The sequence below is a fragment of the Pavona decussata genome, unplaced genomic scaffold (genome assembly GCF_977016875.1).
Source record: "Pavona decussata unplaced genomic scaffold, jaPavDecu1.1 SCAFFOLD_94, whole genome shotgun sequence".
NCBI classification, from domain to species: Eukaryota; Metazoa; Cnidaria; class Anthozoa; order Scleractinia; family Agariciidae; genus Pavona; species Pavona decussata.
The window spans coordinates 1,329,110-1,354,609 of record NW_028145511.1 but is presented as its reverse complement, the minus strand read 5'-3'; the positions used below and the strand labels follow the sequence as shown (position 1 = coordinate 1,354,609).

At 38.0% G+C, this 25,500-nt stretch overlaps 1 protein-coding gene across 1 annotated transcript in view; it reads right to left on the bottom strand.

The window, feature by feature from the left end:
* Positions 1-21,071, bottom strand: part of LOC146473293 (uncharacterized) — a 40,550-nt gene extending 19,479 nt beyond the window's left edge. The window contains exons 1-19 of the mRNA XM_085118533.1: positions 20,418-21,071; positions 20,230-20,299; positions 11,988-12,107; positions 11,280-11,396; positions 10,197-10,229; positions 9,192-9,253; positions 8,789-8,907; positions 8,602-8,671; positions 8,385-8,457; positions 8,031-8,098; positions 6,881-6,981; positions 5,700-5,840; positions 4,694-4,791; positions 3,343-3,429; positions 3,146-3,265; positions 2,407-2,529; positions 1,815-1,866; positions 1,317-1,454; positions 632-732 (exon numbers count right to left, since the gene is read on the bottom strand). Coding sequence (XP_084974659.1) covers positions 632-732; positions 1,317-1,454; positions 1,815-1,866; positions 2,407-2,529; positions 3,146-3,265; positions 3,343-3,429; positions 4,694-4,791; positions 5,700-5,840; positions 6,881-6,981; positions 8,031-8,098; positions 8,385-8,457; positions 8,602-8,671; positions 8,789-8,907; positions 9,192-9,253; positions 10,197-10,229; positions 11,280-11,396; positions 11,988-12,107; positions 20,230-20,299; positions 20,418-20,464 — 1,740 coding nt within the window. The 5' untranslated portion in view covers positions 20,465-21,071. The remainder of the gene's footprint in view (positions 1-631; positions 733-1,316; positions 1,455-1,814; positions 1,867-2,406; positions 2,530-3,145; positions 3,266-3,342; positions 3,430-4,693; positions 4,792-5,699; positions 5,841-6,880; positions 6,982-8,030; positions 8,099-8,384; positions 8,458-8,601; positions 8,672-8,788; positions 8,908-9,191; positions 9,254-10,196; positions 10,230-11,279; positions 11,397-11,987; positions 12,108-20,229; positions 20,300-20,417) is intronic.
* Positions 21,072-25,500: the final 4,429 nt, after the last annotated feature.

Genomic DNA, 25,500 nt, shown 5'->3' with positions numbered 1-25,500 from the left:
TATGCGCTACAAGATCCGAAATAAAATGTATACTCAAATAGAAGAAAGATCCTCGCAGTTAGTACGCAACTTAAGCAGTTGCGCAAAGAAAGCCTGAAAAAAATTCAGGCTTGAACGGGATTCGAACCCATGACCTCTGCGATGCCGGAGCAGTGCTGTACCAACTAAGCGACTTTCTTCTCTTTGATCTTTCACCCGCAGTTCAAAATATATGTTTCATATATTTACATTCATTTATTCATCCTTCACGGGTATATTACGAACTCACAATATGACCAGCTCTCAGTTGATAGAGCACTGCACCGGCATCGCAGAGGTCATGGGTTCGAATTCCGTTCAAGGCTGAATTTTTTTTAGGCTTTCTCTTCGCAACTGCTTAAGTAGCGTACCTGTGAGGATCTTTCTTCTATTTGATCTTTCACCCGAAGTTCAAAATATATGTTTCATATATATTTACATTCATTTAAAATGTATACTGTTGCTTTGCGACTAACAACCCTTCAGAATTTCCTCGGGTTCATAAGACATTTCATTTAATTAATTCGGAGAAGAGGCTGAGTGCGTTTTCTTTTTTTCTTTTTTAATAGAATCCAGTGTCTGCCTCCTTACAAAAGCTCTTGCAAAAACTCACCATGCCATACAACCCTGAACGACGTTTCTCCCTCAGTATGGCCGCCTCGCTTGGATAGTTGAATTTGAACACATCACTCTTGCCAAGAACAATCACATCACCTACAAATAAACAAAACAGGGACATCGTCGGGCGCGACTTCACTAAAAAAAAATAAAATAAAAAAAGCCCGTGATTTGACCTGCAAGCGATTTCCCGCACTTGGCACCGGTTACACGTTTTCCCGCGCTTGGCACCGGTTACACGTTTTCCCGCGCTTGGCACCGGTTACACGTTTTCCCGCGCTTGGCAACGGTTACACGTTTTCCCGCGCTTGGCAACGGTTACACGCTTTCACGCGCTTGGCACCGGTTACACGTTTTCCCACGCTTGGCACCGGTTACACGCGTTCCCGCGCTTGGCACCGGTTACATGTTTTCCCGCGCTTGGCACCGGTTGCATGTTTTCCCGCGCTTGGCACCAGTTACACGTTTTCCCGCGCTTGGCACCGGTTACACGTTTTCTCGCGCTTGGCACCGGTTACATGTTTTCCCAGGCTTGGCACCAGATTTTTCCTCGCGGGCAGTTCTGATTGGTTCAATCCACCTCCACATCTGTTTTGATTTGCCAGCAATGAATAAGCGTCTGAATACTTTAACGATGCGCAAACGAAAGCTGCTAGAGACACACAACATACATACTTTACCTTGATTTAGTTTCGTGGACTGTGAGATTACCACACCATTCACCCAGCACAGCAGAGATATCGGCTCAAGTGACACTCCCTTTCCTTTTGTGAAGTCCAGCACACAGTGCTCCTTTTCAATCTCTTCACCCTCAAGAACTAAGAAATGAAAACCAATTAGCCTCCCATGCAGTCATTTTTTGGGAAAACGAATGTTTGGTTTTATTAGTGTTGATGAGGTAATTTGGCCAATGAAAGAGATTCGATTGCTCACGTTTCCAGCAATCGATTCGCTCTGACGAGGGGCTACTTCTCGACACGTGAGCACTCGAATCTCTTATCAACCCTGTTGACAAAACCAAACATTCGTTTCCATAGAAACTAACCCCCTAATCCTAGTGTAATTTACATCGCGTTTCTCCGCGGGTTAAACTTGCCGCGTTCAAAACGCGTTTTCCTTTCTTTAAAGGTTTACTTGTGTTACCGCGTCCAAAGCGCATTAGCTTGTTTATGACTTACCGATGTCTTGAGGGTTTGGTGCAGTCTCCAGCCCGATAAACGTCTTTCCAGGCTGTGAACAAATAAGACGTGACATGTCAATTGAGGTTATTCTTTCCCAAAGATGCTTTTCATTTGACTGAAACACACATCTGACAACACAACAAATCAAAGGCTCCTGTGAGACAACTCCTAAACACAGAAGTAAATAGTGGTAAGAGGTAATATTTTACCGCATTTACCGTATTGAAAACAACATTTTCCGTAATGTAGCGTTCTCCATTCCAGTATTTAAAAACCCATGTGATGTTCGCACTTCGGTCAGTAATCGTTCGAGAGCTTGTGCAATATCCTCATTTTTGGCAGTCAAGTGTTCTTTGGGCTATTTCTCCAAAAACGTGTATTTTAAGTTGAAGGAGCGAAACTTAAGCGAGCCGTGAGAGTACGCCATATTTGCTGAAAGTTTACAGCCCAACGAGCGACCGATGGAACGGCCAAGCGAGTGACATTTCCGTACATTACGAACACTCGTTCATTGCGCATGCGCGCATTCACGAGTTAAAAATGAACTTAGCACACAGCAAATACTGTGCGATATTTTGAACTGCCTTACCATGATACGATACAGCATTATCTCAGTTCTTAGCGGATCCTCTTCCAAGCGAACCAAATGAGGCAGCTCGAGGTCGACAAGCACAGCACAAGAACCGTGCCGACGAAGCTGCAACTCGCTCTCCTGAAAAACAAAGAAAAAAACGAACACACTTGTTAAAAAGAATTAAGGACGGTGCCTACTTTTGTTACTGCGCTTATGTTTGGCGCATCTCGAGATACTCAGGTTTCCTATGGGTGGTGCCTACTAATACAGGGATATTTTTGCGCGGTTTTTAAAACTTTGTGGAGAAAGCAGAAATTAGCAAGTGCCCTTGGTATTCAAAAAGAAAATTGGGGGTAACAATGCATTTTTTAGAGATAACAAAGTTTAAATTTGGAAAAAAAGCCATACATTCCTTTACATTTTGCAGCTTTTAGAATTATTGTTGGAAAATTATCTCTTAAAAATGTGTGGTTACCTCCAATTTTCTTTTTGGATTTCAATAACCCTTGCTAAGATCTGCTTTTTCCGCGTAGTCATAAACAGCGCAAAAATACTTCGGTATTAGTAAAATCTTTATAATTCTAGGAGTCAAATTGGGTCAATTTATGAATGTACCTGTTGCAAATCAAATGATTGTGCCAGAATCTTTAAAAATAATGCTAAATAAAACCTCAGGCACGCGTTTGAAGAAAGCTAAGCTTGACTGGCATTTTCCTGTCCCACCCCACTAATCCGTTTCCCCAACCCCACCCACCTGCATGATGGATTGCGCCTCCTTCCATTTCTCGGTCCAGTCTTTTGTGAGCTGTTCCACGCGCGCTTGATTTTCGTGAAGCTTTTTCGCAGCTTTCATTGAGTCGTTGAGCGAGGTTTTCTTCAGAAACAAAATGATAAATAGGGAACATCAAACCAAAGCCAACAGCTGTTTACAACAAATTAGAGTCAACTGACCTCATCTCCCGTCTCTGTGCTGCGTATGATGCCCTTAAGTCGCTCGATTTCGGATCTCAGTTCCCGGATGAGCTTCACGTTTGGATCCTGCAAAAAAATGTATACAGCTATTGATTTATACGTGTAAAGAAAACGAAAGTGAAAAGATCATCGAGTAACCCCAAATCATATCACTCAGTTTTGGGTGCATTCCTCTAGAACAATTCTGTCTGTTCTTATTTCGGTTCAGGAATACTGAACAGAATACAAAGAATATGAGTTCCCAAAAGAACAGACGAACCCTGTGAGGCAATTTAAATCGTAGCTCTCTATGCTAGATGAGTTCAATCGCCCAAACCCAGTTTTCAGACATTCGGATTCAGACACTGACGAGGCTAATGAAGACAACGTTCCTCCGATTGACGACGATTTGAAATTTGAGACTGAAAACTAATGGAGAACACTCCTCTTTTTCCGCCTTTGATTTTTCTTAAACGTTATACACAGTTGTTAAAGTTGAAGTGCAATGTTATAAAATAATAAACTCTTCTCTCTAATAAACGCCCTGTTCCGATTAAAAAGAAAACCAAACCTCCCCAAAAGAACGCAATGGGCCTTTTGCACTAACTGGTCACTTGGTAAAAATCCGATACTGGATGACAAAAACGTGTGCCATCCTCACACTGAGACATCGAGAACAAAGGAAAGTCAAGCTTGACAGGTTGGAATTCCTTTGTGTTCGAATCCACTAAATTCCTTTGCCATCCAGGGCCCAGTTGTTCAAAGCCCGATAAAACTAACCCTGGTTTAACGTGAACTTTGATTCGAGTTTATTTACTAACCTATATGAATTCCTCCAAAAGATTTTTGTCCCTCAGTTTTGCCTTAAACTTTTCTTTACCATTAGCTTAAAATTGGCCTTTAAAAACATTCTTGACGAGCGAGATGAAAACCTGGATTAACCTGGATCGTGGATTAGAGTTAATCAGCTTTCGAACAACCGGGCCCTGTATGGCAGATTTTGTACCATGTGACCATGTGACCAGTGCAAAAGGCCCATTCCTTCTAATCCGAGAAAACCGTATTCCGTTGATTCTGCTCTCGAGGGAAGAATGGCCAGAATACTTTTCTGTTCATTCTGAAAAAGGCAAAGGTTCCAAAACAACATGAAGACCGTCTACTCCGTGTATTACTTTCTATTGCGAAATAGCGTCAAAAGAACGCCGGCGCCAGTTGTAAATTAAACATACTCAACGGTCGCTGCAAGATCTTTTTTCGAGAAATAGTTTTAAACGAAAAGTTATATTCCACTTCGGCTTGTGAAAACATTATGCAAGTAACTTATCACAGTGAGAAAATGCGGACTTATTACCTCGTTAATTGTTGGCGTATTAATGATGCTCTTTGCTCGATGTGCATACCGCAGTGTGCTGAGCGTTTCGCCGTAGTTACATTCCGCTGGGGAAATGGCTGAAACGAGAGAAAATATTTTCACAAAAAACAGAAACATTTTTCAAAATTAATAGAACTCTAAACACCAATTTTTGAGAACAAGTTTAGTTACGGTATCAAATAACAGGGGTCATCAACATTTGACGGCCTACACTCTTTTCTTTATAAGAACGTCTAATTTTGGGGTTGCGGCTGAATGTTCTTATTTATTATTTTATTATTTTATTTTTTTTTGGCAATTTGAGCCTGAAAAAGGTTAAGGGGGCAATTCACCTAAACGCCAGTTTTCTGCCACTTGACATGGCTTTAATGGCAATTTCTCATTTACGTTTCAAGCAATCCAAAAACCCTATCATTATCCCGTGAATCTGTGCTGTGGGGTATTTTGTAAATTTTTGGGTGATTTTTGGATATATTTGGGAGGATTAGTTTTTTTTAGAAGGATTGGTTAAATTAAGAGAAATAAGAAATATTGAAGATTTAGTGAAGTTTTAAAATAAGAATTTGTATTTAATAATTAATAGACGGATACCAAGTTAGTCCACTAACGACCCGGGGTGCTCTTGCGTGGGTATCAACTGTCTGTTGGTGTTCCAAAAATCATTTTCTTTGTTCTATCCCTTCTTAAAAACTCTTTACATTTCATTCAAATTTAGGTAAATTGCCCCCTTAAGTTACCTGTTATGGCATTTCAATAAATCTATGCGTACATGACCAAGACGTGTGAAGTTGCTTGTGACATGTTCTGTTGGGTTAATTGGACTGTAAAGACTGAAGTTTTATTACACGTATTATTTTATCCGTATTTATAACTGACTCTCAGCCTGGGTAATGTTCTTAGTATGTTCTTAAATTTTAGTTTATCTCAGCCTCAGCGTTCTCATAAAAAAAGTTCTTATAAAAAAGAAGAGTGTAAAGGAACTTACCCGCAATCATGACAGTTTTGGAATTTCCTCCAAGGCTGTCCTTCAGAAGAAAAGTGAGCACAGAATCCCGATATGGTACAAACAACTTTTTTCTGAATGAAGGGCGTTTTGATGTCGTGGAAGCGTTTATTGAGTTCTCGGCTATAAAGAAAGCACAGAACAGGAATTGTAAGACAAAACTCTCTGTATCTATGCTAATAAACCCCGGTAACATATTTCCCCCTACGTTTGTATTATGCGTCGAACACCGCTACACCTCCATTTTTTTTTGGTCGTGCCCATAAGAAATCTGTCCGACAAAAGAAAGTGATTTAGACGCCATACCACTAGCAAACAACTGCGGCGCAACCGAATTATGGTGTATGAATTGGGCCCTCTTCAATGTTTGAAGTGAACAGTAGATGTCAGCGCACAGACTTCAACTCATGGAGCTCAAACATCCAATCAGAATTCAAGACAGCCATCACAAAACCAACCAAGATCGTTTGTGGACTTGAGTTGGCTTCCTGACAACTACACTCAAATTCTGATTGAATTCTCAAGTTAATTCACGATAATTCTCTCTGTACATGGAAGTGTACGTACACACGAGTCTTAGTTTGGAGAACAAGATTATTATGACGTCTTCTATTTTCCGATATTCCTTTAAATAGGGCAAAGGACAAGAATATTTTGAAAGAAATGTGATGGTATATTTCCAGCCTGGTGAATGAATGAGAATGATGATTATTCAAGAAAGTGACGCAGGCATACTCGGAAAAAAGAAATCCGAGTGCTCCTATCAGGAGTCGAACCTAAGACCTTCCGATTACTAGTTCGGATGCTCTACCACTGAGCTACAGGAGACTCGTGGGAGCTAAGGCCATTAAACTAGGTTCATGGGACAAACATCCTGCATACTGCATTCATTCACCAGGCTGGAAAAATACCATCACATTTCTTTCATATACCACACGTTTGACATTCAAATCCTAGCAGTATGCAGGATGTTTGTCCCATGAACCTAGTTTAATGGCCTTAGCTCCCACGAGTCTCCTGTAGCTCAGTGGTAGAGAATCCGAACTAGTAATCGGAAGGTCTTAGGTTCGACTACTGATAGGAGCACTCGGATTTCTTTTCTCCGAGTATGCCTGCGTCACTTTCTGGAATAATCATCATTCTCAAGAATATTGTTGTATTACCAAGGGTAGATATGACGATCCCTAAAGTAACAAGAGATTTGTTGATGTTGGCTCCTTCCTTCAGTCTGTCACCAACAGCACCACTTGTACTAGCACGTTCACTAGGAGGAAAGAAAAGAAAAAAATAATGAAAAACAGAACGTACGAAAAAAGAACAGTCTGGGGAGCAGGGATGGCGCAGTGGTGAGAGCACTCGCCTCCCACCAATATGGCCCTGCCTCGATTCCCGGCTTTGACGTCAAATGTGCGTTGAGTTTATTGTTGGTTCTCGTCCTTGCTTTGAGGGTTTTTCTCCAGGTTCTCCGGTTTTCCTCCCTCCACTTCCCAACACTTCTAAATTCCAATTCGACACGGAAAGTGCAGACACCTTTGAATCGAGTTTCTCAGTGGAGGGCTCTCTGGGGCTCCGTGGGCAAACAAATTGTGTGACAAGGCTTGTTGAATGCTTTTGTGAACCTAAAACCAAATTAATTGGACGACCAATATACACATATATAACAAATCTGATGGTTCGGGCAACAAAAACTGCTTCATTTGGGAAAATGCTAAACTTTAGGTTTGATTCTGATAGCAATTGGCCTGCTTAGCTGGTAGAACTGTTTGCATGGTGGCAAACTGTTTTAATTGGTGGTGGGGCAGTACTAATGGAAGAGTCACAAGGAGAATTGCATGGGAGACAGTGTGTTTACTTTATTTGTGGCTTTTTAGTTCAAGTTTGTAGCTCCTGCTACCAAATCTTTGCCTTTGCATGCAACAAAAATCTGCCTTTGTTCAAACAACACTACCAGCTATGGCCCAGGCAAGATTACAGTCAGTCAGGACAAGTAATAGTTTGTTGATGAGAAAATTGGTAGTTTGATTGGTTCGTTACTTTCATATAGTTGTAGAAACGGATGTTTGGTTTATCAACAGAGTTGACAAGGTAATAAAACGCTCCAACGAAGGGCTAACAATTGAAACGCCAACACTCGAATCTCTTTACGGTGGCCAAATTACATTATCTGGTGATAAAACGAAACATACAGTCAATTGTTACCTTGCGTATACCTCACTGTGGCTTACACATGCGTCAGGAGTTTATTTACAAGTCAAAATGTACTCTATCTTGATACAAAAAACGTTATACTGTCTGCAGCTGTGAGTTACCAACCTGCCAGCTAAATCAACCAAGTGGATCTTGCTGATAGTTTCACTCGGCATATCTTCTATAAACTTGGCCTGGGAAGGAGATATTCAAAGTTAACTGACTTGTTACTTAGAGAGATAATTTGTAACAAATCTATTTTTTATCTATATAAAATGTGTACTTATTGAATGAGCGGGAGGGCTGCACAGGAAAATGTTTGGCTCAAGGTCATCGTGTTTGGGCCAAGCACAAATTATCTCAGAGAGCCAAATATTTGGCAACACCTTGTCTTAAACTGATAACAGCACTTGTGCTACCACAATTTATTAATACCAGCAAATTGGCAAAACAATTAACAATTGAACACAAACAACTTACCTGAGTAAACTTTATTGTGAAAATTGCATGTGAGCGACTGCTTGTGTTGTTCATCCTCGTTGAAGCAGTGGCTCTGAAAGAGGAAGACAATAACATGACACAAATTGAACATGTACTACTTTAACTTAATCAACTGCTTTCATGTGATTAAAACTATTGAAAGCCATGAAGACAGTGCCCTTTAAAAAAGCAATACCAGAAAATCAAGGTTACAAACCTCAGCTTGTTTCCTTGCTCCATTAGAACTTCAATTGAATCAAAATCAGACACATGTTGTTTTGTTAAACCTAGCAAACAAACAAAGTAAACAACTTATATGTTATTCCAGTGATTTTATACAAGAGTCAAATCTGTCCACTCCCATCCCTCCCCTAATGGTACACAAAAAATGCGTCATTCCTTACCTTCCACATATGGTCCTTCCTTGGGATGTTCACGAACTTTTAACTTTTGCTGAGGAAGCTTTTTCAGTTTCTGCGGCCTCAACAGATCACGGACATGTTCATTGTAGATTTCCAGGTAACTACATAAAACAAACAAAGTGTTTGTAGTCAATATCTTTGTATGTGTGCCTGTAAATGGTTCCTTTAGTAAAATAATTAAGCAAAACTATTTGATTTGGGGTTTATTTTCACACTCACAAAAGTGCTTGAACAAGTTACTGAAACGAAAACCTGTTACAATGAAGCCAGGATTAAGCATATCTGCCAAGAATACAACATTTGGATTTGCCTACTGCAATGCTTGAATATTTGCTTGAACTGCAGGCTTTGTTGTGACTGACAGAAGGAAATACAGCACACTTACCTGACTTCAGTTCTAAATGAAGAACTTAGAGAGGTGTTCTGATCAATGTAATGGAAGAGTCCCTGCAATGTACAAAATAATGATGATGATGATGACAACGATGATGATGATGATGATGATGATGATAATGAAGAAATTAATGTGATGTTATATTTTTAAGTCTGGCACAAAAATTATAGACACATTTTTTTTCAGTCAGTGACAAACTGCATACTTGGAAAAAGAAAATCTGAGTTTTCCTAACAGGAGTCAAACCAGCTATGACATTGCGATTACTAGTTTGGATGCTCTGCCACTGAGGTACAGGAGACTTGTGAGAGTTAAGGCCATTACACTTGGTTCATGTGAAAAAAAAAACATCCTGCTGGGATTTGAGTCTCCTGAAGCTCACTCAGGTAGAGCATTCGGTGTTTGCCCCATGAGCCTAGTTTAACAGCCTATTACGAGTCTCCTGTAGCTCTGAGGAAAAGCATCTAAACTAGTAATTGGAAGGTCTTAGGTTCGAATCATGATAGGAGAACGCAGATTATCTTTTTCCGAGGATGTCTGTGTCGCTGACTTAAAAAAAAAATCTATCAATAATAATAATAATAATAATAAAATAATTAATCATTAATAGTACTATTGTTGTTGTTATTATTATTATTATTATTATTATTATTGTTATTATTATTATTATTTAATAATAATAATTTCCTTATTAACATATTCCAAGCAAATTGTTATTTATTTATTTATTTGTTAAAAGTAGAAAAAAGAACTATTAAAACCTATTTACAATTCATTTCGATTAAAAAAGAGACTATTTTCAAGCACAATTTTTTTAAAGAAAAAACAAAGGTCATAAAGTTACAATAATATTCTTATTTGTTATTATTATTATTATTATTATTATTATTATCATCTTTATTAAATTTATATGGCCCATCATGCAATATACTGTTTTTATATGTTATTATCAAAAGACGTTATGGGTTGAGACAAAAAAATTTTCCTATATGTCACCTTGCATATTCTAGGAATGAGTCCAACTTCCTCCTGCAAAAGATGAAAGAAAAATGTAATATTTAATACAAAATTTTAAGCCAGGATGTTTTTGTTAATGACAAATCATAACAGAAAAATAATAAAATTAATACATGTAAGGAAACAAGGCAACAAAATTAAATAATTTCTAAATCCATCAAACTTGGAGTGCACCAGTAGCAAAACTTAAAATATTTCTATCAATGTTGATCTGTTCTGTTACAGTAAACACCGGAGCCTAGTTGTTCAAAGCCTGATTAAGCTAATCCTGGATTAATGTGAACTTGGATGCAAGTTTAATTATTAAAATCAATAAAGATTCTCCCAAAAGATTTTTGTCCCTCAGTTTTGCCTTAGATTTTTCTTAACCATTTTAAACCATTTTAAACGAGCAAGATGAAAGCCTCGATTAACTTTTAATCGTGGATTAGCGTTAATCGGCTTTCGAACAACCAGGCCCAGCTGATAAACTCAGGTCTCACACTCAACCCAAATTCAAGGCAATTTTACTAAATGTTTCCAAATTTTAGGAAACAGCAAACTTTCAATTTGTGTTCCACTTATAGTTTCATGTACAAATGTCATTATTTAGCTAAGACTGACTTCAAATTTGCATTAAAAAGAGCAATTTTAACAAAACTTCTGCTAAGCCCCTAATGGCACCCCTTTCAAACACCTACAGTATAAAAACTGCATCTCTTTTCAGGTTGAGATATTTTGAAGGGCCTTTTAAATATACCTAAATGACAGTTTACGTTAACCTTTTCCATTCTTCAGCTCATGAAATCCCTACCCTTTTTTATACCTCCAGCCGGAAAAAGGTAGCCCTTTTGAGCGCGGCCTCCATTGGGGGGAGTACCCCCCCCCCCTCCCGGCCCAGTACTAGCTTGCGAATTCTGGTAACAAGTAAATGACCAACTGCAGTACAAATGACATACTCATTTCGAGAAGGCACGCAGTGAAATTTCATATACACGCTTTACTAGGCTAGCATGAAACATTCTCTAATTTCTGCTGCCCGCCTAGTCATCCTTATATGTAAGATATTCAATCTGGCCTTACATTTGCTCCCATCATTGTGTACGTCTTTCCAGCACTTGTTTGACCATAAGCAAAAATGCAGGCATTGTAACCTTCAAATGCTGAATCTAACACACCCTGCCCAAGGTCTGCAAACACCTGTAATGTTGAAAGATTAACAGTTAAAAAAGTCAACAAATCTTTGTGCTTCCTGTACCCTATTAAGCTTGTACTTTGCATCTTTTTTGACGTTATTAAGCCTGGGTGGAGGGCTAAATGTTTAACATATCTGACAATAAAATCCAAAAACTCATTAATAATAATTATTAATGAGTTTTTGGATTTTATCAAATGGTCGATAAAACATCATGTGCAGTGGTTTTAAAACCCGATAAAACCTCCTCCTTATTAGTATGCGGTGTTTAATGTTTTCTCGTACGCTAATTTCCAACGTTCACAAAAGCATCATTGTTATGAACTCTCTTGAGAAAAGTTTTTTCAGGAATGTTTTTTAAGCCGTTCATAAAACTCGCAGCACGTGTTTTATTGGGTCTAAAACCACTTGATTGTGGTTTTAAATCCCGATAAAACACTGCTGCTCGTATTTAAAGATGACGTCATGTCGGCTAAATTTAAACAATTTGTATAGGCACACTTTGGGACTTTGCTAAGTCAAAAACCTGAATTAAATTATTGATCTGTTGGACTCTGGAGTAATGTATAAGAACATACAAACTATGTAATATTTACTTGTTCCTGTTTGATGAAATGTTGATCCTTAGGATCTGCTGACCAGTATGAGTGATCAAAGAAGAACTCTTTCTTGAAATCACGTCCCTTGTCACCTTCCATACCAACTTCACCATAAAGCTGCCGGAAAAAAAAACAAAACAATTTATTTGATCAGCAGGGATTTGCTAAAGCAAAGGCATAGAAAAAACCAGGAAAGATTTATTGCTCAACGTTTCGGGGTCATCGTGACTCCATTATCAAGAGACTAGTTAAAAAAACATGCAAATAAGGATAGGTACAAGAAAAGCATAAATTAGAATAAACGGCCTAAACAAACACCTTGGCGCGGATGGAATCCGTTTGCACGTTCAGTGTTGGTTTACGCATGGGAATGTACAGCATTTCTTTAACGAGACAATTAAATTTGCCGCTACATTTCGCGATGACGTTGAATTGCTCGATGAAGCATTCAGGCATTTCACTATTGTGTTGGAGGTTGTATTGTTTGTAAATAGAAGATGACTTTCTATTGTGCCCTTCTACGCGCTCAAAACAATTTATGATCAATAATTTTTCAAAAGATAACGATAAATAAACAAGTTAAAAGGCAAACAGTGGGAGGGTTAAAAGGATGCAACTGACAAATGCGGCTTTAATTAAAGTATCCAAATTTCTCTAACTACCCTTAAGCTACAAGCAGTTGCAAAAAGGTTGAGATACTCTCAGCATTTTTCCTATTTCCTGTAACTAACACACTCAAAAAGGGCAATTCAAGCCCCCCTCCCCCTCCCTTTCAATGTTGAGGCTTGCTTGGTTCAATGTCATTGCAAATTTGGTTGAATATTGATGGGGGGGGGGGGGGGGGGGAGACAAGTAATATAATGGTGAGTGTCTAAAAAGTATCCAGTAACAAGAAGTGTCTCAACTCTTTTTGCAAGAAAATATTGCTAGTAGCTTTTGGTCTACAGACAGGTTATTACATTAGAAAATCATAGTTCCAGATCTACCTATTGACAGCAATAATTTGACAAATTAGCTTCAGACCTTAAATATTAAGACAAGAGGTAATTTGGCAAATTTGAGCCTTTACAGTCAATCTACATCACATGTGACCAGTATTTCCGAGAATGAACATTCAAATTCCTCTTTGTAATGTCCTGCATTTAAATTGAATTTTGAAGATTTCTCTGGAAATCTTTCCGAAAATTAGAAGCATTAACTGAAAATAATTAAAAAAATTTAGGAAACAATAATTGTTATTTTTGAAATACTTAATCCTGTAATGTAAAGAAAATTCACATAGCTTTATATCATGATTAAACCGAAACTTCTACAGGAACTGAAACTTCTACAGAAACTAGCAATAAATAAGGATTGTTTCTTCTTGGCTTAACTGAAAATATATTAAATATAAATGATTTTAGTTTTGTGACTGTATAATATTTATTTCACTGATTTATAGTATCCCCAATTAGCACTGCAATGCTATTATACTTTTACACTAAATTTTATATTCTAATATCTATACAGTCAAGTACCTCTATTCACTGGTCCTCACTGGTCTGTTGATGTTAGCAGGATAATATAATTTTCCTGGGCTATATTGATTTGATATTTTATCATCATTCAGAACAATATTATTGTGTATACGAGCAGCAAGTCAGAGCGTGACTCACAACTATTGGTAACAAATTATATTTCCAAATTTATCAAATTCTTTCAGTTGTGAGCAAACCTTATAAAAAATGTATGCCTGATAAATGAATGACTATCAATTGCATTCGACATACCGTAGAAAGAATGCACTCCTAACACAAATTGGAGTCTAGATTGTATATATGGGACAACATTGATTGAACGAATGGATCTTGGGACGCATTTCTGGCATCCCCCGCAGATTTTGCAGGGGCGGATGACATTGTCACCAACTTGGCAAAGGAGAGAGAGCCTGGTGACGCCAAACGCACTCCCTAATCTTTCATTATTACTAGTTTTAAGAAGTAGTTTTGCCATCTTTCACGTTCCAATTTTAATGTTAAGATATGCAGTGCAACGGAAATAAATAGATTCCATAAATATCTAACAAAATGCCCTCTAACAATATTAATTTATAGTAATGGTAATGCATTTAAATACCGCATTTTCTATTCATATATATATTCAAATGCAGTTTACATCAGCATATGTCCATTAGCGACCTTATCCGACCCACCCAACCCATGAAATTATGAAACAGCACAAAGACCAGACCAGCACACCGGGAAATCCATGCCCTACTCTTTGCGATTAGTGTCAGGGTTCTTTAACGTCCCACAGGGTTATGAACATTGAAGTGTTGTGAGACGGGGCCTACGGTTTATCGTCCTTATCCGAGAAGACTAGAAAGTCTAACCATTTGCAGATGTCATTACAAAGGCAGCACTTTCTCCTCAGCTATTTAAAGACCCTGAGTGTTGGTCCGATGCTCAACCAACTGAGCTAACCGGTCAATAGTTCAAGGGATTTGAGGTAAATTTCAAGGAGTCCAGTTATTTAACTATGCAATGATTTGGAGGGCAAAGGTGATGTTAATTTGGCCAAAAATTATGCTGGTTCACTCACCATTTGCTGGGTACATTGCAACACCACCGGAACCGATTATTTTTGTCATAATATTTTTTTATTACACTCTCGGTTCACTGCAAACGTCTGACATAAAATTAATATTTTTTTTGTCAACATTGCTAAGTTTGAGGTATCATTTGAAAGCTCAGGAAATTATTAGAGAATTCATCCATCTGTGAAGGTGATGATTAAGTTGGGTTCAATGTAAACATATTTTTAGTACACTGTGCTAACCTCTCGCACAAATATATTGGTTTCTTCAAGAAATATCTCAACTGCAAATCAATATCTTGTGAGAAGTGTTATACCTGAAAGCACAACGGAATACATGCATACTTTCATTCCTAAATATTTTCTTATGATATCTTTCCCAGCCTCGTCCTAGCTCCATCTCTTCTCTAAATTGCCTTTTTCTCACCAAGTTTTTCCGTTTTCCACCATGAACTCTGCCGCTTGTTGACACAATTTTGAAATTGGAACTTCATACTTGAAAAATTCAGCCTGAACTTTTCAAGTTTCGATTTGAGGAGTTGGCGCATGCGCTTACATGACAGTGTCCCATTAAATAATTGTTAATATAATTTATTGTTATTTGTAGTACTGTAATGTAACTAAAACCACTAAAAGTGTTGTAGAAATGAAGTATATATTTATTATTAAATTTATTATAATTTTTATCAGAGATCTCCATAAGCCCCGGCGACCGGCGAAAATCACCAGCTAGTCGTCCTGGGCGCGCCGGCTATTCAGATCCAATTAAAAAATCTTAATAAATACTTTGTTTTGCATCCAATGGCAACCTTTCCATTTGCGACGCCTACTTTCCCTTGGGTAAATACATTACGAAATTAATAAAGCTTTCCTTAAAGAGCCAAGTGTCCAAAAATGTTTTTGACTGAATAAACTTGAAAGTTTTGTCGAGAATTTCGCCACACCATTGCTTGAATCTGCTTGCAGACGTCGATCGAACGTTCAGCAAACAAAACAGGCTCAGATTGCGAGGCAGCGGTTACTGACGAAAAGCACTCCATATTAGACAACATACTATGTATTCCAACACGTGCAGAGGCGCATTGGAGGCACTTACGCGCCTTTATAAATTCCTCTGCTGGCTACTCCATTTTATTCTCCTTCTACTCCAAAATTTCAGGAGAACCCTGTTTTATAACACCCACAGATATATTTAACTATAAAAAATTGCGATAAAATATTTCTTAAAATCATTTTAAGAATAAACAACAGCTAAGAAACGACAACGTTCCAATGTTAGCTAAACGTCATAATATCCAGTCAAAATATGTCTGTAAGTTGCAGTCTATAATTATACCTACTTAAAAAAATTACAATAGCTGATTAAAAGAGCTGTAACGTGAGTAAAAAATTAAAATATTAAATATATATTTATTACTATAAAAAATTGCAATAAAATATTCCTTTAAAACATTTTAAGATTAAAAAATTGCTAAAAAAACTACGACGTTTCAACGTTAGCTAAACGTTATTATCAAGTCAAAATATGTTTGTTAGTTGCTGATTAAAAGCTGTAATGTGAGAAAAAATTACAAATATTAAACAAAAAGTTTTGCATGTATGGAGTCTGCCTGGATATTTAAATTGGGCTTGAGATTCTTAACGAAGAGCATTTCAAAAACTAAACAGTCAAATTTGCCCTGGCACTTTCTTAAGACTCTAAATTGATTTACTGGCTGCTGAAAGAATACTGTGATTTGGTGGCCTACCCCATCACGGAAATTCTGAACGCCTCCTACGCCGAACAGCGTCTCCCTAACATCTGGAAAATGGCTGACGTGACCCCCCTTCCCAAAAAGAAACCAGTGGTCGATATCAAGAAGGAATTGAGACCAATATCCTTGACCCCCTGTATTTCTAAAGTGGCGGAGGAGTTCGTCGTGGATGGTTTCGTGAAACCTGCGGTCATGAGCGTCCTTGATCACAACCAGTACGGAGTCATCCCAAATTCCTCAACCACAATGGCGCTAATCAGCATGCTGCACAGCTGGTCCTTAGGTACGGACGGAAACGGAGCCACCGTAAGAACATTATTATTGGACTACCGTAAAGCGTTTGATTTAATAGATCACAGCATACTCGTTAGAAAGTTGCGTAATCAGTGTAAATTACCAGCTAGTATCATCAACTGGATTATAGATTTTTTATCAGACAGGTCCCAGCGGATTAAATTTACATCAGAGTGTTTTTCTGAATGGGGCCCAGTCCCCGCCGGTGTACCACAGGGTACTAAACTAGGCCCGTGGTTGTTCGTCCTAATGATTAACGACCTTGATACGAACGCGCAGCAATGGAAATATGTGGACGACACAACGGTGTCTGAAGTAGTAGTAAAAGGCGGAGAAAGTCACGTGCAAGCAATAGCTAACAGAGTAATAAAGTGGTCCCACGAGAACAGGGTTCAATTAAACGCCGATAAGTGTAAAGAACTCAGGATCTCCTTTGCTAAAGAGCAAAGAGCCTTTGATCCCGTTATCATAGAAGGGAAGGAGGTAGAATTAGTTACTAGTACTAATACTACTAGGCCTTACAATAGCGAACGATCTAACATGGAACGTCCATGTAACTGAGATAACCAAAAAGGCTAGCAAGAGACTCTATTTCCTAACTCAGTTAAAAAGAGCGGGAGTTCCGAAACAAGATCTAGCAATGTTCTATGTATCGTGCGTGAGATCTGTTATAGATTATGCAGCACCTGTCTTTTTCAACGGTCTCCCCAAGTACTTAAAGAACGAGCTGGTACGGCTCGAGAAAAGAGCAATGTCAATTATAACATCAGGAAAGTGCAACTCGGCAATAGAGGTGGGGGTAACACCCATTTTGGATCATCATTACGGTCTATGCAACAAACTTTTTGATAACATTGTTAGTGATCCAAACCATAAATTGAAAGCGCTCCTTCCTCCAGGTTATGACAACTCACGCTATAACCTAAGACGACAGCGCCATTTTAATATACCGAAGCTTTTTACAAACAGAACCAAAAACACTTTTATATATGCGATGTCGAGGCTGTAGTTTTACCCCATATACTTTATAAGTTAACATATTTTAATATAAATACTTTATATAGAATTTTTAACACTGTAATCAGTTTTTTATTTATTATCAAGGATTCATCTGTAATTTTTTAAAGTATCATAAAACATTTGTAAATAATTGCGCAATTCAGCCTTTGGCTGCGATGCAGTTTTAATAAACTATCTATCATCTTCAAAAAGTTGTTGTTACCGCGAGCTTTTAAGGCGACGTTCACACTTGGTGCCCGGGCACTGTGCCCAGGCACCGGTACGAAACTGTGCCTTGTTCAGACTTTGGTGCCCAGTTTTGAATGCGTGTTCACATTCGGTGCCCAGTTCCCTGTCAGGACATTTAAATTTTTGGGTATTTCACGATGTATCGAAGGCACATGCATTTCTTAAATGTACAAATTCCACTTGCTTCACTGTTCGATTAATGTTGTGTTCATCTTTCATCAATTTTTGCACTTGACCATAAACTTCTTCAATTTTTGCTATCCCTTCCACGTTTTCCTGCACTCCAACGTCACTGTAAGCGTCGATTAAAGCATCAACTTGCTCATTCGTCCACCTTTGATCTTCCGCCATTTTGAAACTGAAGGGCAGGGATTTGTGGGTAAAATAGCTGTTCGGAGCACGGATTTGTGGGTAAAGTTCTTGGGCACTCGCTAAAATCGTGTGCAGACTTGTGCTTGGCCCGATTCAGTGCTCGAGTACAAGGTCTCCATCTTGCACCCGTGCCCGAGCACCGTGCCCAATTATTGGCACAGGCACTTACAGAACGTTGTGTTCACATTGGTACCCATCAGGTACCGTGCCCGGGTACAGTGCCCGGGCACCAAGTGTGAACGACGCCTAAGAAATGTCTACCGATTGCCGAATTTTTGTGCTCAGCAATGCGTTGATGAAGGTGTCGGGCTGTGCAGCCAACATAATCTGCATAATTTGCACACATTATTACAGCTTTTAATCAGCTATTGTTTTTTAGTATTTATAGACTGGGGACCGCACGGCAGTTCTCCCACGGCATACTAACGATGAAACGTCGTTGTTTTTTAGCAATTTTTTAATCTTAAAAGGATTTTAAGACATATTTTATCGCAATTTTTTATAGTTAAATGCTTTTCTAAATCACTTCTTGTAATTATACTATTAAACTCTGATTTATTCTTGAATTCTGTTATTTAATATACTTGTTACTTTTCATACAGAACCACTTTAAACTCTAACTGAAGAAAACATTAATTTTCACTTCTGAAATAAAGAACATATGTGAAATCCACAGAACCAATATCAGCCTCGTTCTAGGAACGAGGTTGAAGCAATATGAGGTCGCAGTGCTCAGTAAAATGTAGAGTATGTGTTAATCTGAAACCTGCTGACAAATTTGAGTATTACATCATGGACTAAACAAAAAACACGACAGTATAGTAGTTGTTAATAGATACAACAATAACAATCACAGTTTTATCTTTACACAAATCTTCTAAACATGATACTCATGTGATAAAACACTTGATAAAAGGAAAGAGAAAATTAAACAACATTTAGCGTTCCTTTGTTAAGCGCTATGAATAGTTAATATTTCGAGCATTCGAACTTTGCCCTTGAATATTGATACAGCACGTTGTGGCAAATATCTTTTTAATGTTTTTTTACCAAACAAACAACTCGAGATAATCATTAGAAACATAAGGAACGACTTGATTATTATTGAAAAGTCGAACTTTATCACCTTTGGAACTCAGATAAGCACGGGAAGGTCATTTAATTAATCATGCATTATTTGCGCTTGTTTTTCGTTGAACTTAAACTGCAGGGCTAATATATATTCACAGCAGGAAATACAATCCTACAATAAATCAACTTTTCTCTGGAGTAATAAAGTAATCAAAATAAATGAAACAAAGCATTGTTTGGCAGGTTTTTTTTTTGCGTTATTTTGATTCTTGTTGCTTGAATTTATCCAGCTTTACATGACACAAAAATGCGAAATTATTTCCGACAAAAACTTGGCCGTCTGTTTTACACCTCAATGCGGTTCAACTGTGTCAACAGCAATATTGTCTCTTTTATTTTATTCTAGGCATCGTCCACGCCTTGCACCTTATAAAAAAGGGCAATAGTACTAAAGAGAGACAAATAGATGCTTCAAATTGACATGCATAACACAATATACTTCTGCCCTCGATACCTGATGCATTTCTCCGATTATATCGTGCTGATATTCATTCACATAAATAACAGAGCGATAAACTCCGTATGGCGCGCCTCGTAAGGATAAAACAGTTCAAATACCACTGAGCGCAAAATTTATCCCAAATTAAGGCATTTTTAAGACAAAAAAAATGTTTACTTAACATGTGAGCTTTAAGCCTGTTATGCAGTATTATGTAGGAAGATTAAAATAGAACCTACTTCGAACCAAGCAGATCTTGTGATAAAGCTACGTGCCGAAATCACACAATAAAAATGACAATTTAAAGATCTTTTAGCTATCGGTAGTGGTGTTATAATTGGAGTTTAAGTCACGAATATTGAAGTTTTTCTTTACTGATTTATGACGGTCACCGCGCGAGGTAACATATTTCGACTTACAAGCTTACCTTTGTGTTGAATATTGTTGTTTTCTGGCCCTCCATTTGAATAATGCATTTAGACCCGAGCTCTAACTCCCTGTTGAACAAAGAAACGAAATCATTAAATTAGTTCAGCGTCAAATAATGATACCACGTCGTATGTCGAGACGTGAATGAAAAATAACGAAACAGAAATATAAGAGGGCAAATTTCACCTGTTGTTCAAGGGACGAACGCGTACCGCGACTTTCAACGAAGCCATTGTATTTGCGACGGATCTTCGCTCTTTCGAGTAGATTTTTGAGCCAAAATGAAACTCCCAAATGAAGAAAAATGCGTTGTAGCAAGTACAAATAGACCTTTGTTACCAAGAAGGTAGTACTGAAGAGGTAGCTACGGTCCCAGAGTAGCTCATTTTAGCTCCAAAGTGCCATGTAAACAACTGGTAATTGCTGGTGCGGTGACTCCCTTGTAACTTGAATAAAAATTCTCTTCTTTCGTCGACTCAATCGCTCATTTAGACAATTGCTATTGATTCATGAATGCCAAATCCTTCACTAAAGGAATTTAGCGGGCACATTGCCGAAGGTTTCATCCGCCTTTGCGGCTGTTCCGAGGATGGATTTCGAAAACTTCAATATCGATTGGGTGCCGTTCGCGTGAAGTAAAAGATGGCGTTACAGAGCGATCGGAAATGGTCAACTTCCGCGACCCAAACGCGTTTCTTTGTTGCAAAAGGTGGTTTTCTAGGTAGGTCAGGAAACGAGGGGCGCATTTCCTCTCATGTTCATTCCTGCAGAAAGCGAATGAACAAACTTAAAATGAATTCAAACACTCGTGACTCGATCGAGTGTTCCAGAAGTGTACAATTCAAATTCAAAGAAGCCCCGAATGATGTGCGAGCGTTCCACCAATCAGAGCAAAGATTAGAATGTCAACGACCAATCAAAACAGTTGTTTTGTCAAGATTTGATTCACATGGGAAAGCCCGCCAATTATTTGTATCACAAAATTCTAGACTGCTGCAAAAAACAAAACAAAATAAAGCAATTTACAACTTGAAAGTTTCTGTAATTGTCTTTTTTCCTTGAATCGTGTTTTAGAATTCAGAAATTAATTAAGCGCTGCGTTCTTCACGACTTCCAGGATGTTGACTGAAATTAAAGATATTGTCATGGCAGGAAATGGTCCCTTCATACTCTTTACACGCCTTTCAGAAAAGAAAGAGGTGTTGGCAAGCTTCAAATGCACAAAACGCGTCATAAATGGGTCATTTACCTGTTAAACATTCGAGCTATTTTAACGCGGCTTTCACGTATTTAAAATATATGCTAAATTACACAGGAGCGGAAAAATAGAATTACGCAGTTTATACCTCTTGAGTCGCCTCAGAAACTCATTTACCACAATTCGTGAACTTGAATATTTTATAAAATTTTTATTTTGATTATTGGATTATTGCAACCATTTTACATGAGCGAAAATAAGATCAAAATGTCACAATATTGCTTCAATGCCTATAGATTTTTTTCTGAACGATCCTTCAAAACAATAGTTTTGTCCAAAAAATCGTAGACACGAGAAAATTCTATATTTTCTCAGCTGTAATTTTTTCATGAATAAAATTTTTATTGATTGTTCAAATACTATGTTTTATTGCCCAAGGCAATGGTGGTTGTTTGCCATAAAATTCGGTTTTCGTAGTCATAATTTCCATGAATTGATGTAACGTTTCGGCAGAACAATTCATTTGGCAAGGATGGCGTTAAAATTAAATACTACCTTTTTTCGCTTCGTTTGACTGGCCAAACTGTTGATTTCCAAGGATTTTTTCCAACCTAATAAACTCAATTTTAAATATTCACACCTGGAAAATTTGCAATCAGACAAAACCGCCAGGGGAAAGACAAAAGGATTCGAGCCAATTAGCTAGGTGCCTTGTAGAGAAGAAGCTATTAAAATGCGACAGGGTAAAGTGTGCTTCGCCGCCGAAAAAATCGGATCAGTATTACAAGCTATGTAAAATGGCTCCTACCCGTAGATTTAATCGAGATTACAATTATTATTATTATTATTTTTTTTTTTTTTGGGGGGGGGGGGAGATTACCTGTTCAGACAATACAATCTGATCACACAAGAGAGGATTATAACAGCAATCATTTCCGCTAAAATAATCACACGTTGATTTACTCATGTATCAGCTTCGTTGAGGAGCCAGGCTACCGGGAGTAAAACTATTACCACCAAAAAAGTATTGGTTTTGCAAACAGAAGTAGTCAAATAAGCCCATATTCATTAATTTAGAATGTTCGTGATTGACCGAGCCAAAACCCTCGCAAAATATGACGCCCGGTGGTGTCAAAAGCATGCACAAAAACGATTTTTCCTCTACCGGCTTACAATAAGTTTTTTAAATTGCTTTTTTTTCTGGCCTAGCGGAACGCTCAGTGGCAAACATAAATAGCTATCTTATTTCAGGAAATGTTCACGTCTGAAATCGTTTGCATTTTTCGCGTTTTTTCAGTTTCAAGTCGCGAGGAAAAAATGTCAGTTTGGGGTGTAAGGGGATGCAGCGGCAGTTATAGGGGTCCAGTGAAAATTGAGCTTTTGCAGGTCTGCTGCCGGCGAATTATTGGAAATGAGCTCAGAGCTTTGACAAACTGGCAAATAAGTTTCTTACATTAATGATAAAGGATCAAGGACTCGTAACACACTTCTAATAATAATGATGATGATGATGATAATGATGATGATGATGATGATGATGGTGATGATGATGATGATGATGATGATATGATGATGATGATGATGATGATGATGATGATGATGATGATGATGATGATGATGATAATAATAATAGAGAGAATGCAGAAGGCGGTTTTATCGGCGACGCTGAACATTGCAAGAACTTTCAAAGTAGTAACATGTTTTATTATACCAAGATTGATAGACCAGCCATGAATAGACCAGCTATGACTTTTATACCTTTTTATTTAGACTATGACTTTTATATATTTTTATATATTTTATATTTTTAAACTATGGCTTTTATATATTTTTATATATTTTATATTTTATTGATTTATTGACGTGCTATTTTAAGTTTCGCTTTTGCTCACAGGTTACGCTACGCGCCCTGTGGTGCTTTCTTATACTGTGCATACAGATAGTTTTACTGCGCATAATAATGATAACTAGCCCAGACCCGTGTCCGCAAGTTATGTAAATAATTTATGAAAACAAAAATGAAATCTTCAACAATAATAATAATAATAATAATAATAATAATAATAATGATAATAATAATAACAACAACAACAAAAACTTTATACAATCAAACAAGATGCCTGCTATACTGGCATTACGCGAGATGCTGGGGCTGATTCATTTATTCCAACTGTATGCTTCGCCGATTGATAAAACTATCCTTGCTAATGGAATAGTTTGAGTCACGACGATCGCGTTACGTTGTTTTCCGTGTGTTACGCGACTCAGACTATCAGCGGAAATTTGTCAAATTCCATTACGATAACGTAAGCTTCTCAATGACCTCTTTTCAGTCTCGCGTCGTGGTCTAAGACTGTCAAACAAAGCACGATTCCTTCACTAAGAACTCACCAATTTCCACCGTTTTACGTGTCGGGTGCTTCTTAGAAGTTATTCTTTCGATTTACGGCTTCAAGATGGTGAAATTTCCCTTTGAAAACGGCACACTTGAGTCCAGAACATGTTAAAACAATATGGCGCGACTTAATCCGTCTTTAATAAATATATCAAATGATGCATTGACGTCACACAGGTAGGGGTGAGTGGGTCCCCTCCCTCGCAATATAAACGACAAGAATGGATTTTGATTGGCCTGCTTTTGTTGAAGACAATCAAAACAATACATCCCGAGTAGGAGAGGGGAGAGTTTAATGAATAAATTAATGTACCGATTTGTGTATACGACGAAGAAAAAAAAAAAGAAATCGACCCGTTTTAAGACACGGTATGCCCCCTCAGGGCATCCCGCGTAATAAATTGATACGAAAATATTTCCACCCTCATGTCGTTAACTTTTTAACCAAGGCGGGAGAAGAAGAAGAAGAAGAAGAAGAAGAAGAAGAAGAAGAAGAAGAAGAAGAAGAAGAAGAAGAAGAAGAAGAAGAAGAAGAAGAAGAAGAAGAAGAAGAAGAAGAAGAAGAAGAAGAAGAAGAAAAAGAAATTACAAATAACAAGTATCAGCTTTGTGCTGATTCTTGATATTTTCTGCACCTTAACTAACTTTACTGCCTTCTATTAGCTTTCTAAATTAGAAAATGTCCTCATACTTGTGCGTGCTTTAGATTCTTAAACGATTCAGATGGTACAGATACCGGAAGTCATCCTAGAATAATCCCTTGATTTTATCCTTAAAAAAGGATTAAAATCAAAGAACACCCCGAAATGGCCATAAGAGGAAATGGGGATTATAATAAACTGAGATAGACTGATGTCAATTGTATACTAAGACGAGAACTTGGCTTGTCTCGCAGACCGAACTTCATCTGAAAAAACATCGATATTAAAAAAGACTAGTAAACTGATATAGAGTGATGATGCATAAATTGTTAAGCGATGGTAGAGTCCAAAAACTCTTTTGCCTTGTGATTTACCCCGTCTAACAGCTCCAATGAGATTTCAGATACTTTCTGTGTAAGACGAGTTTCCGCCAAATTTTCCGTGTCTTTTAGACGGGAAATTGTTCACAATGGATGGATACATTTGAGACAAGGAAACTCATCCTACATCGGATTCATATAACACGAGATTTCCGTCTTATTGTCGGCAGGTCATTGTTATTTTAGACCCCGAAAAGGCTGAAAATGGCCACGGATGGATTAATTTGAGAGGTAATTCACCAGATTTCATGAGATTTATACACGATCCTTTCAAGAGGAGCGTCTGTGAACAAGATCATTAATTAGTATCTGCGCACCCGGCTTGCGCAGGTGGAAGATGTAGGCAGTCACACACGTTTTTCAAGTTTCCTATCGATTCGGTCTTCAGTTTACTTTGAACAAAAACCGACAAAAAAAAGAAGTGGGGGTAGCACGGGTCCATCCAGGGCTTCAATACCTCAGCGATAAACATTTCAACAAAACAATTTTCGGCAAACAGAGCCTAAGGGTCAAGTAATAAGGACAACATTTTGTTGTCACTTGTCGCGCAATTGTTGCAAGTTGAGATTGTTTCTTGCGCGTATTCCTTTGCGCGCAACTTATTTTCATGTCGCAGAACTGGTAGCCTCCCACGCAGACGTCCTTAGGGGTTCGT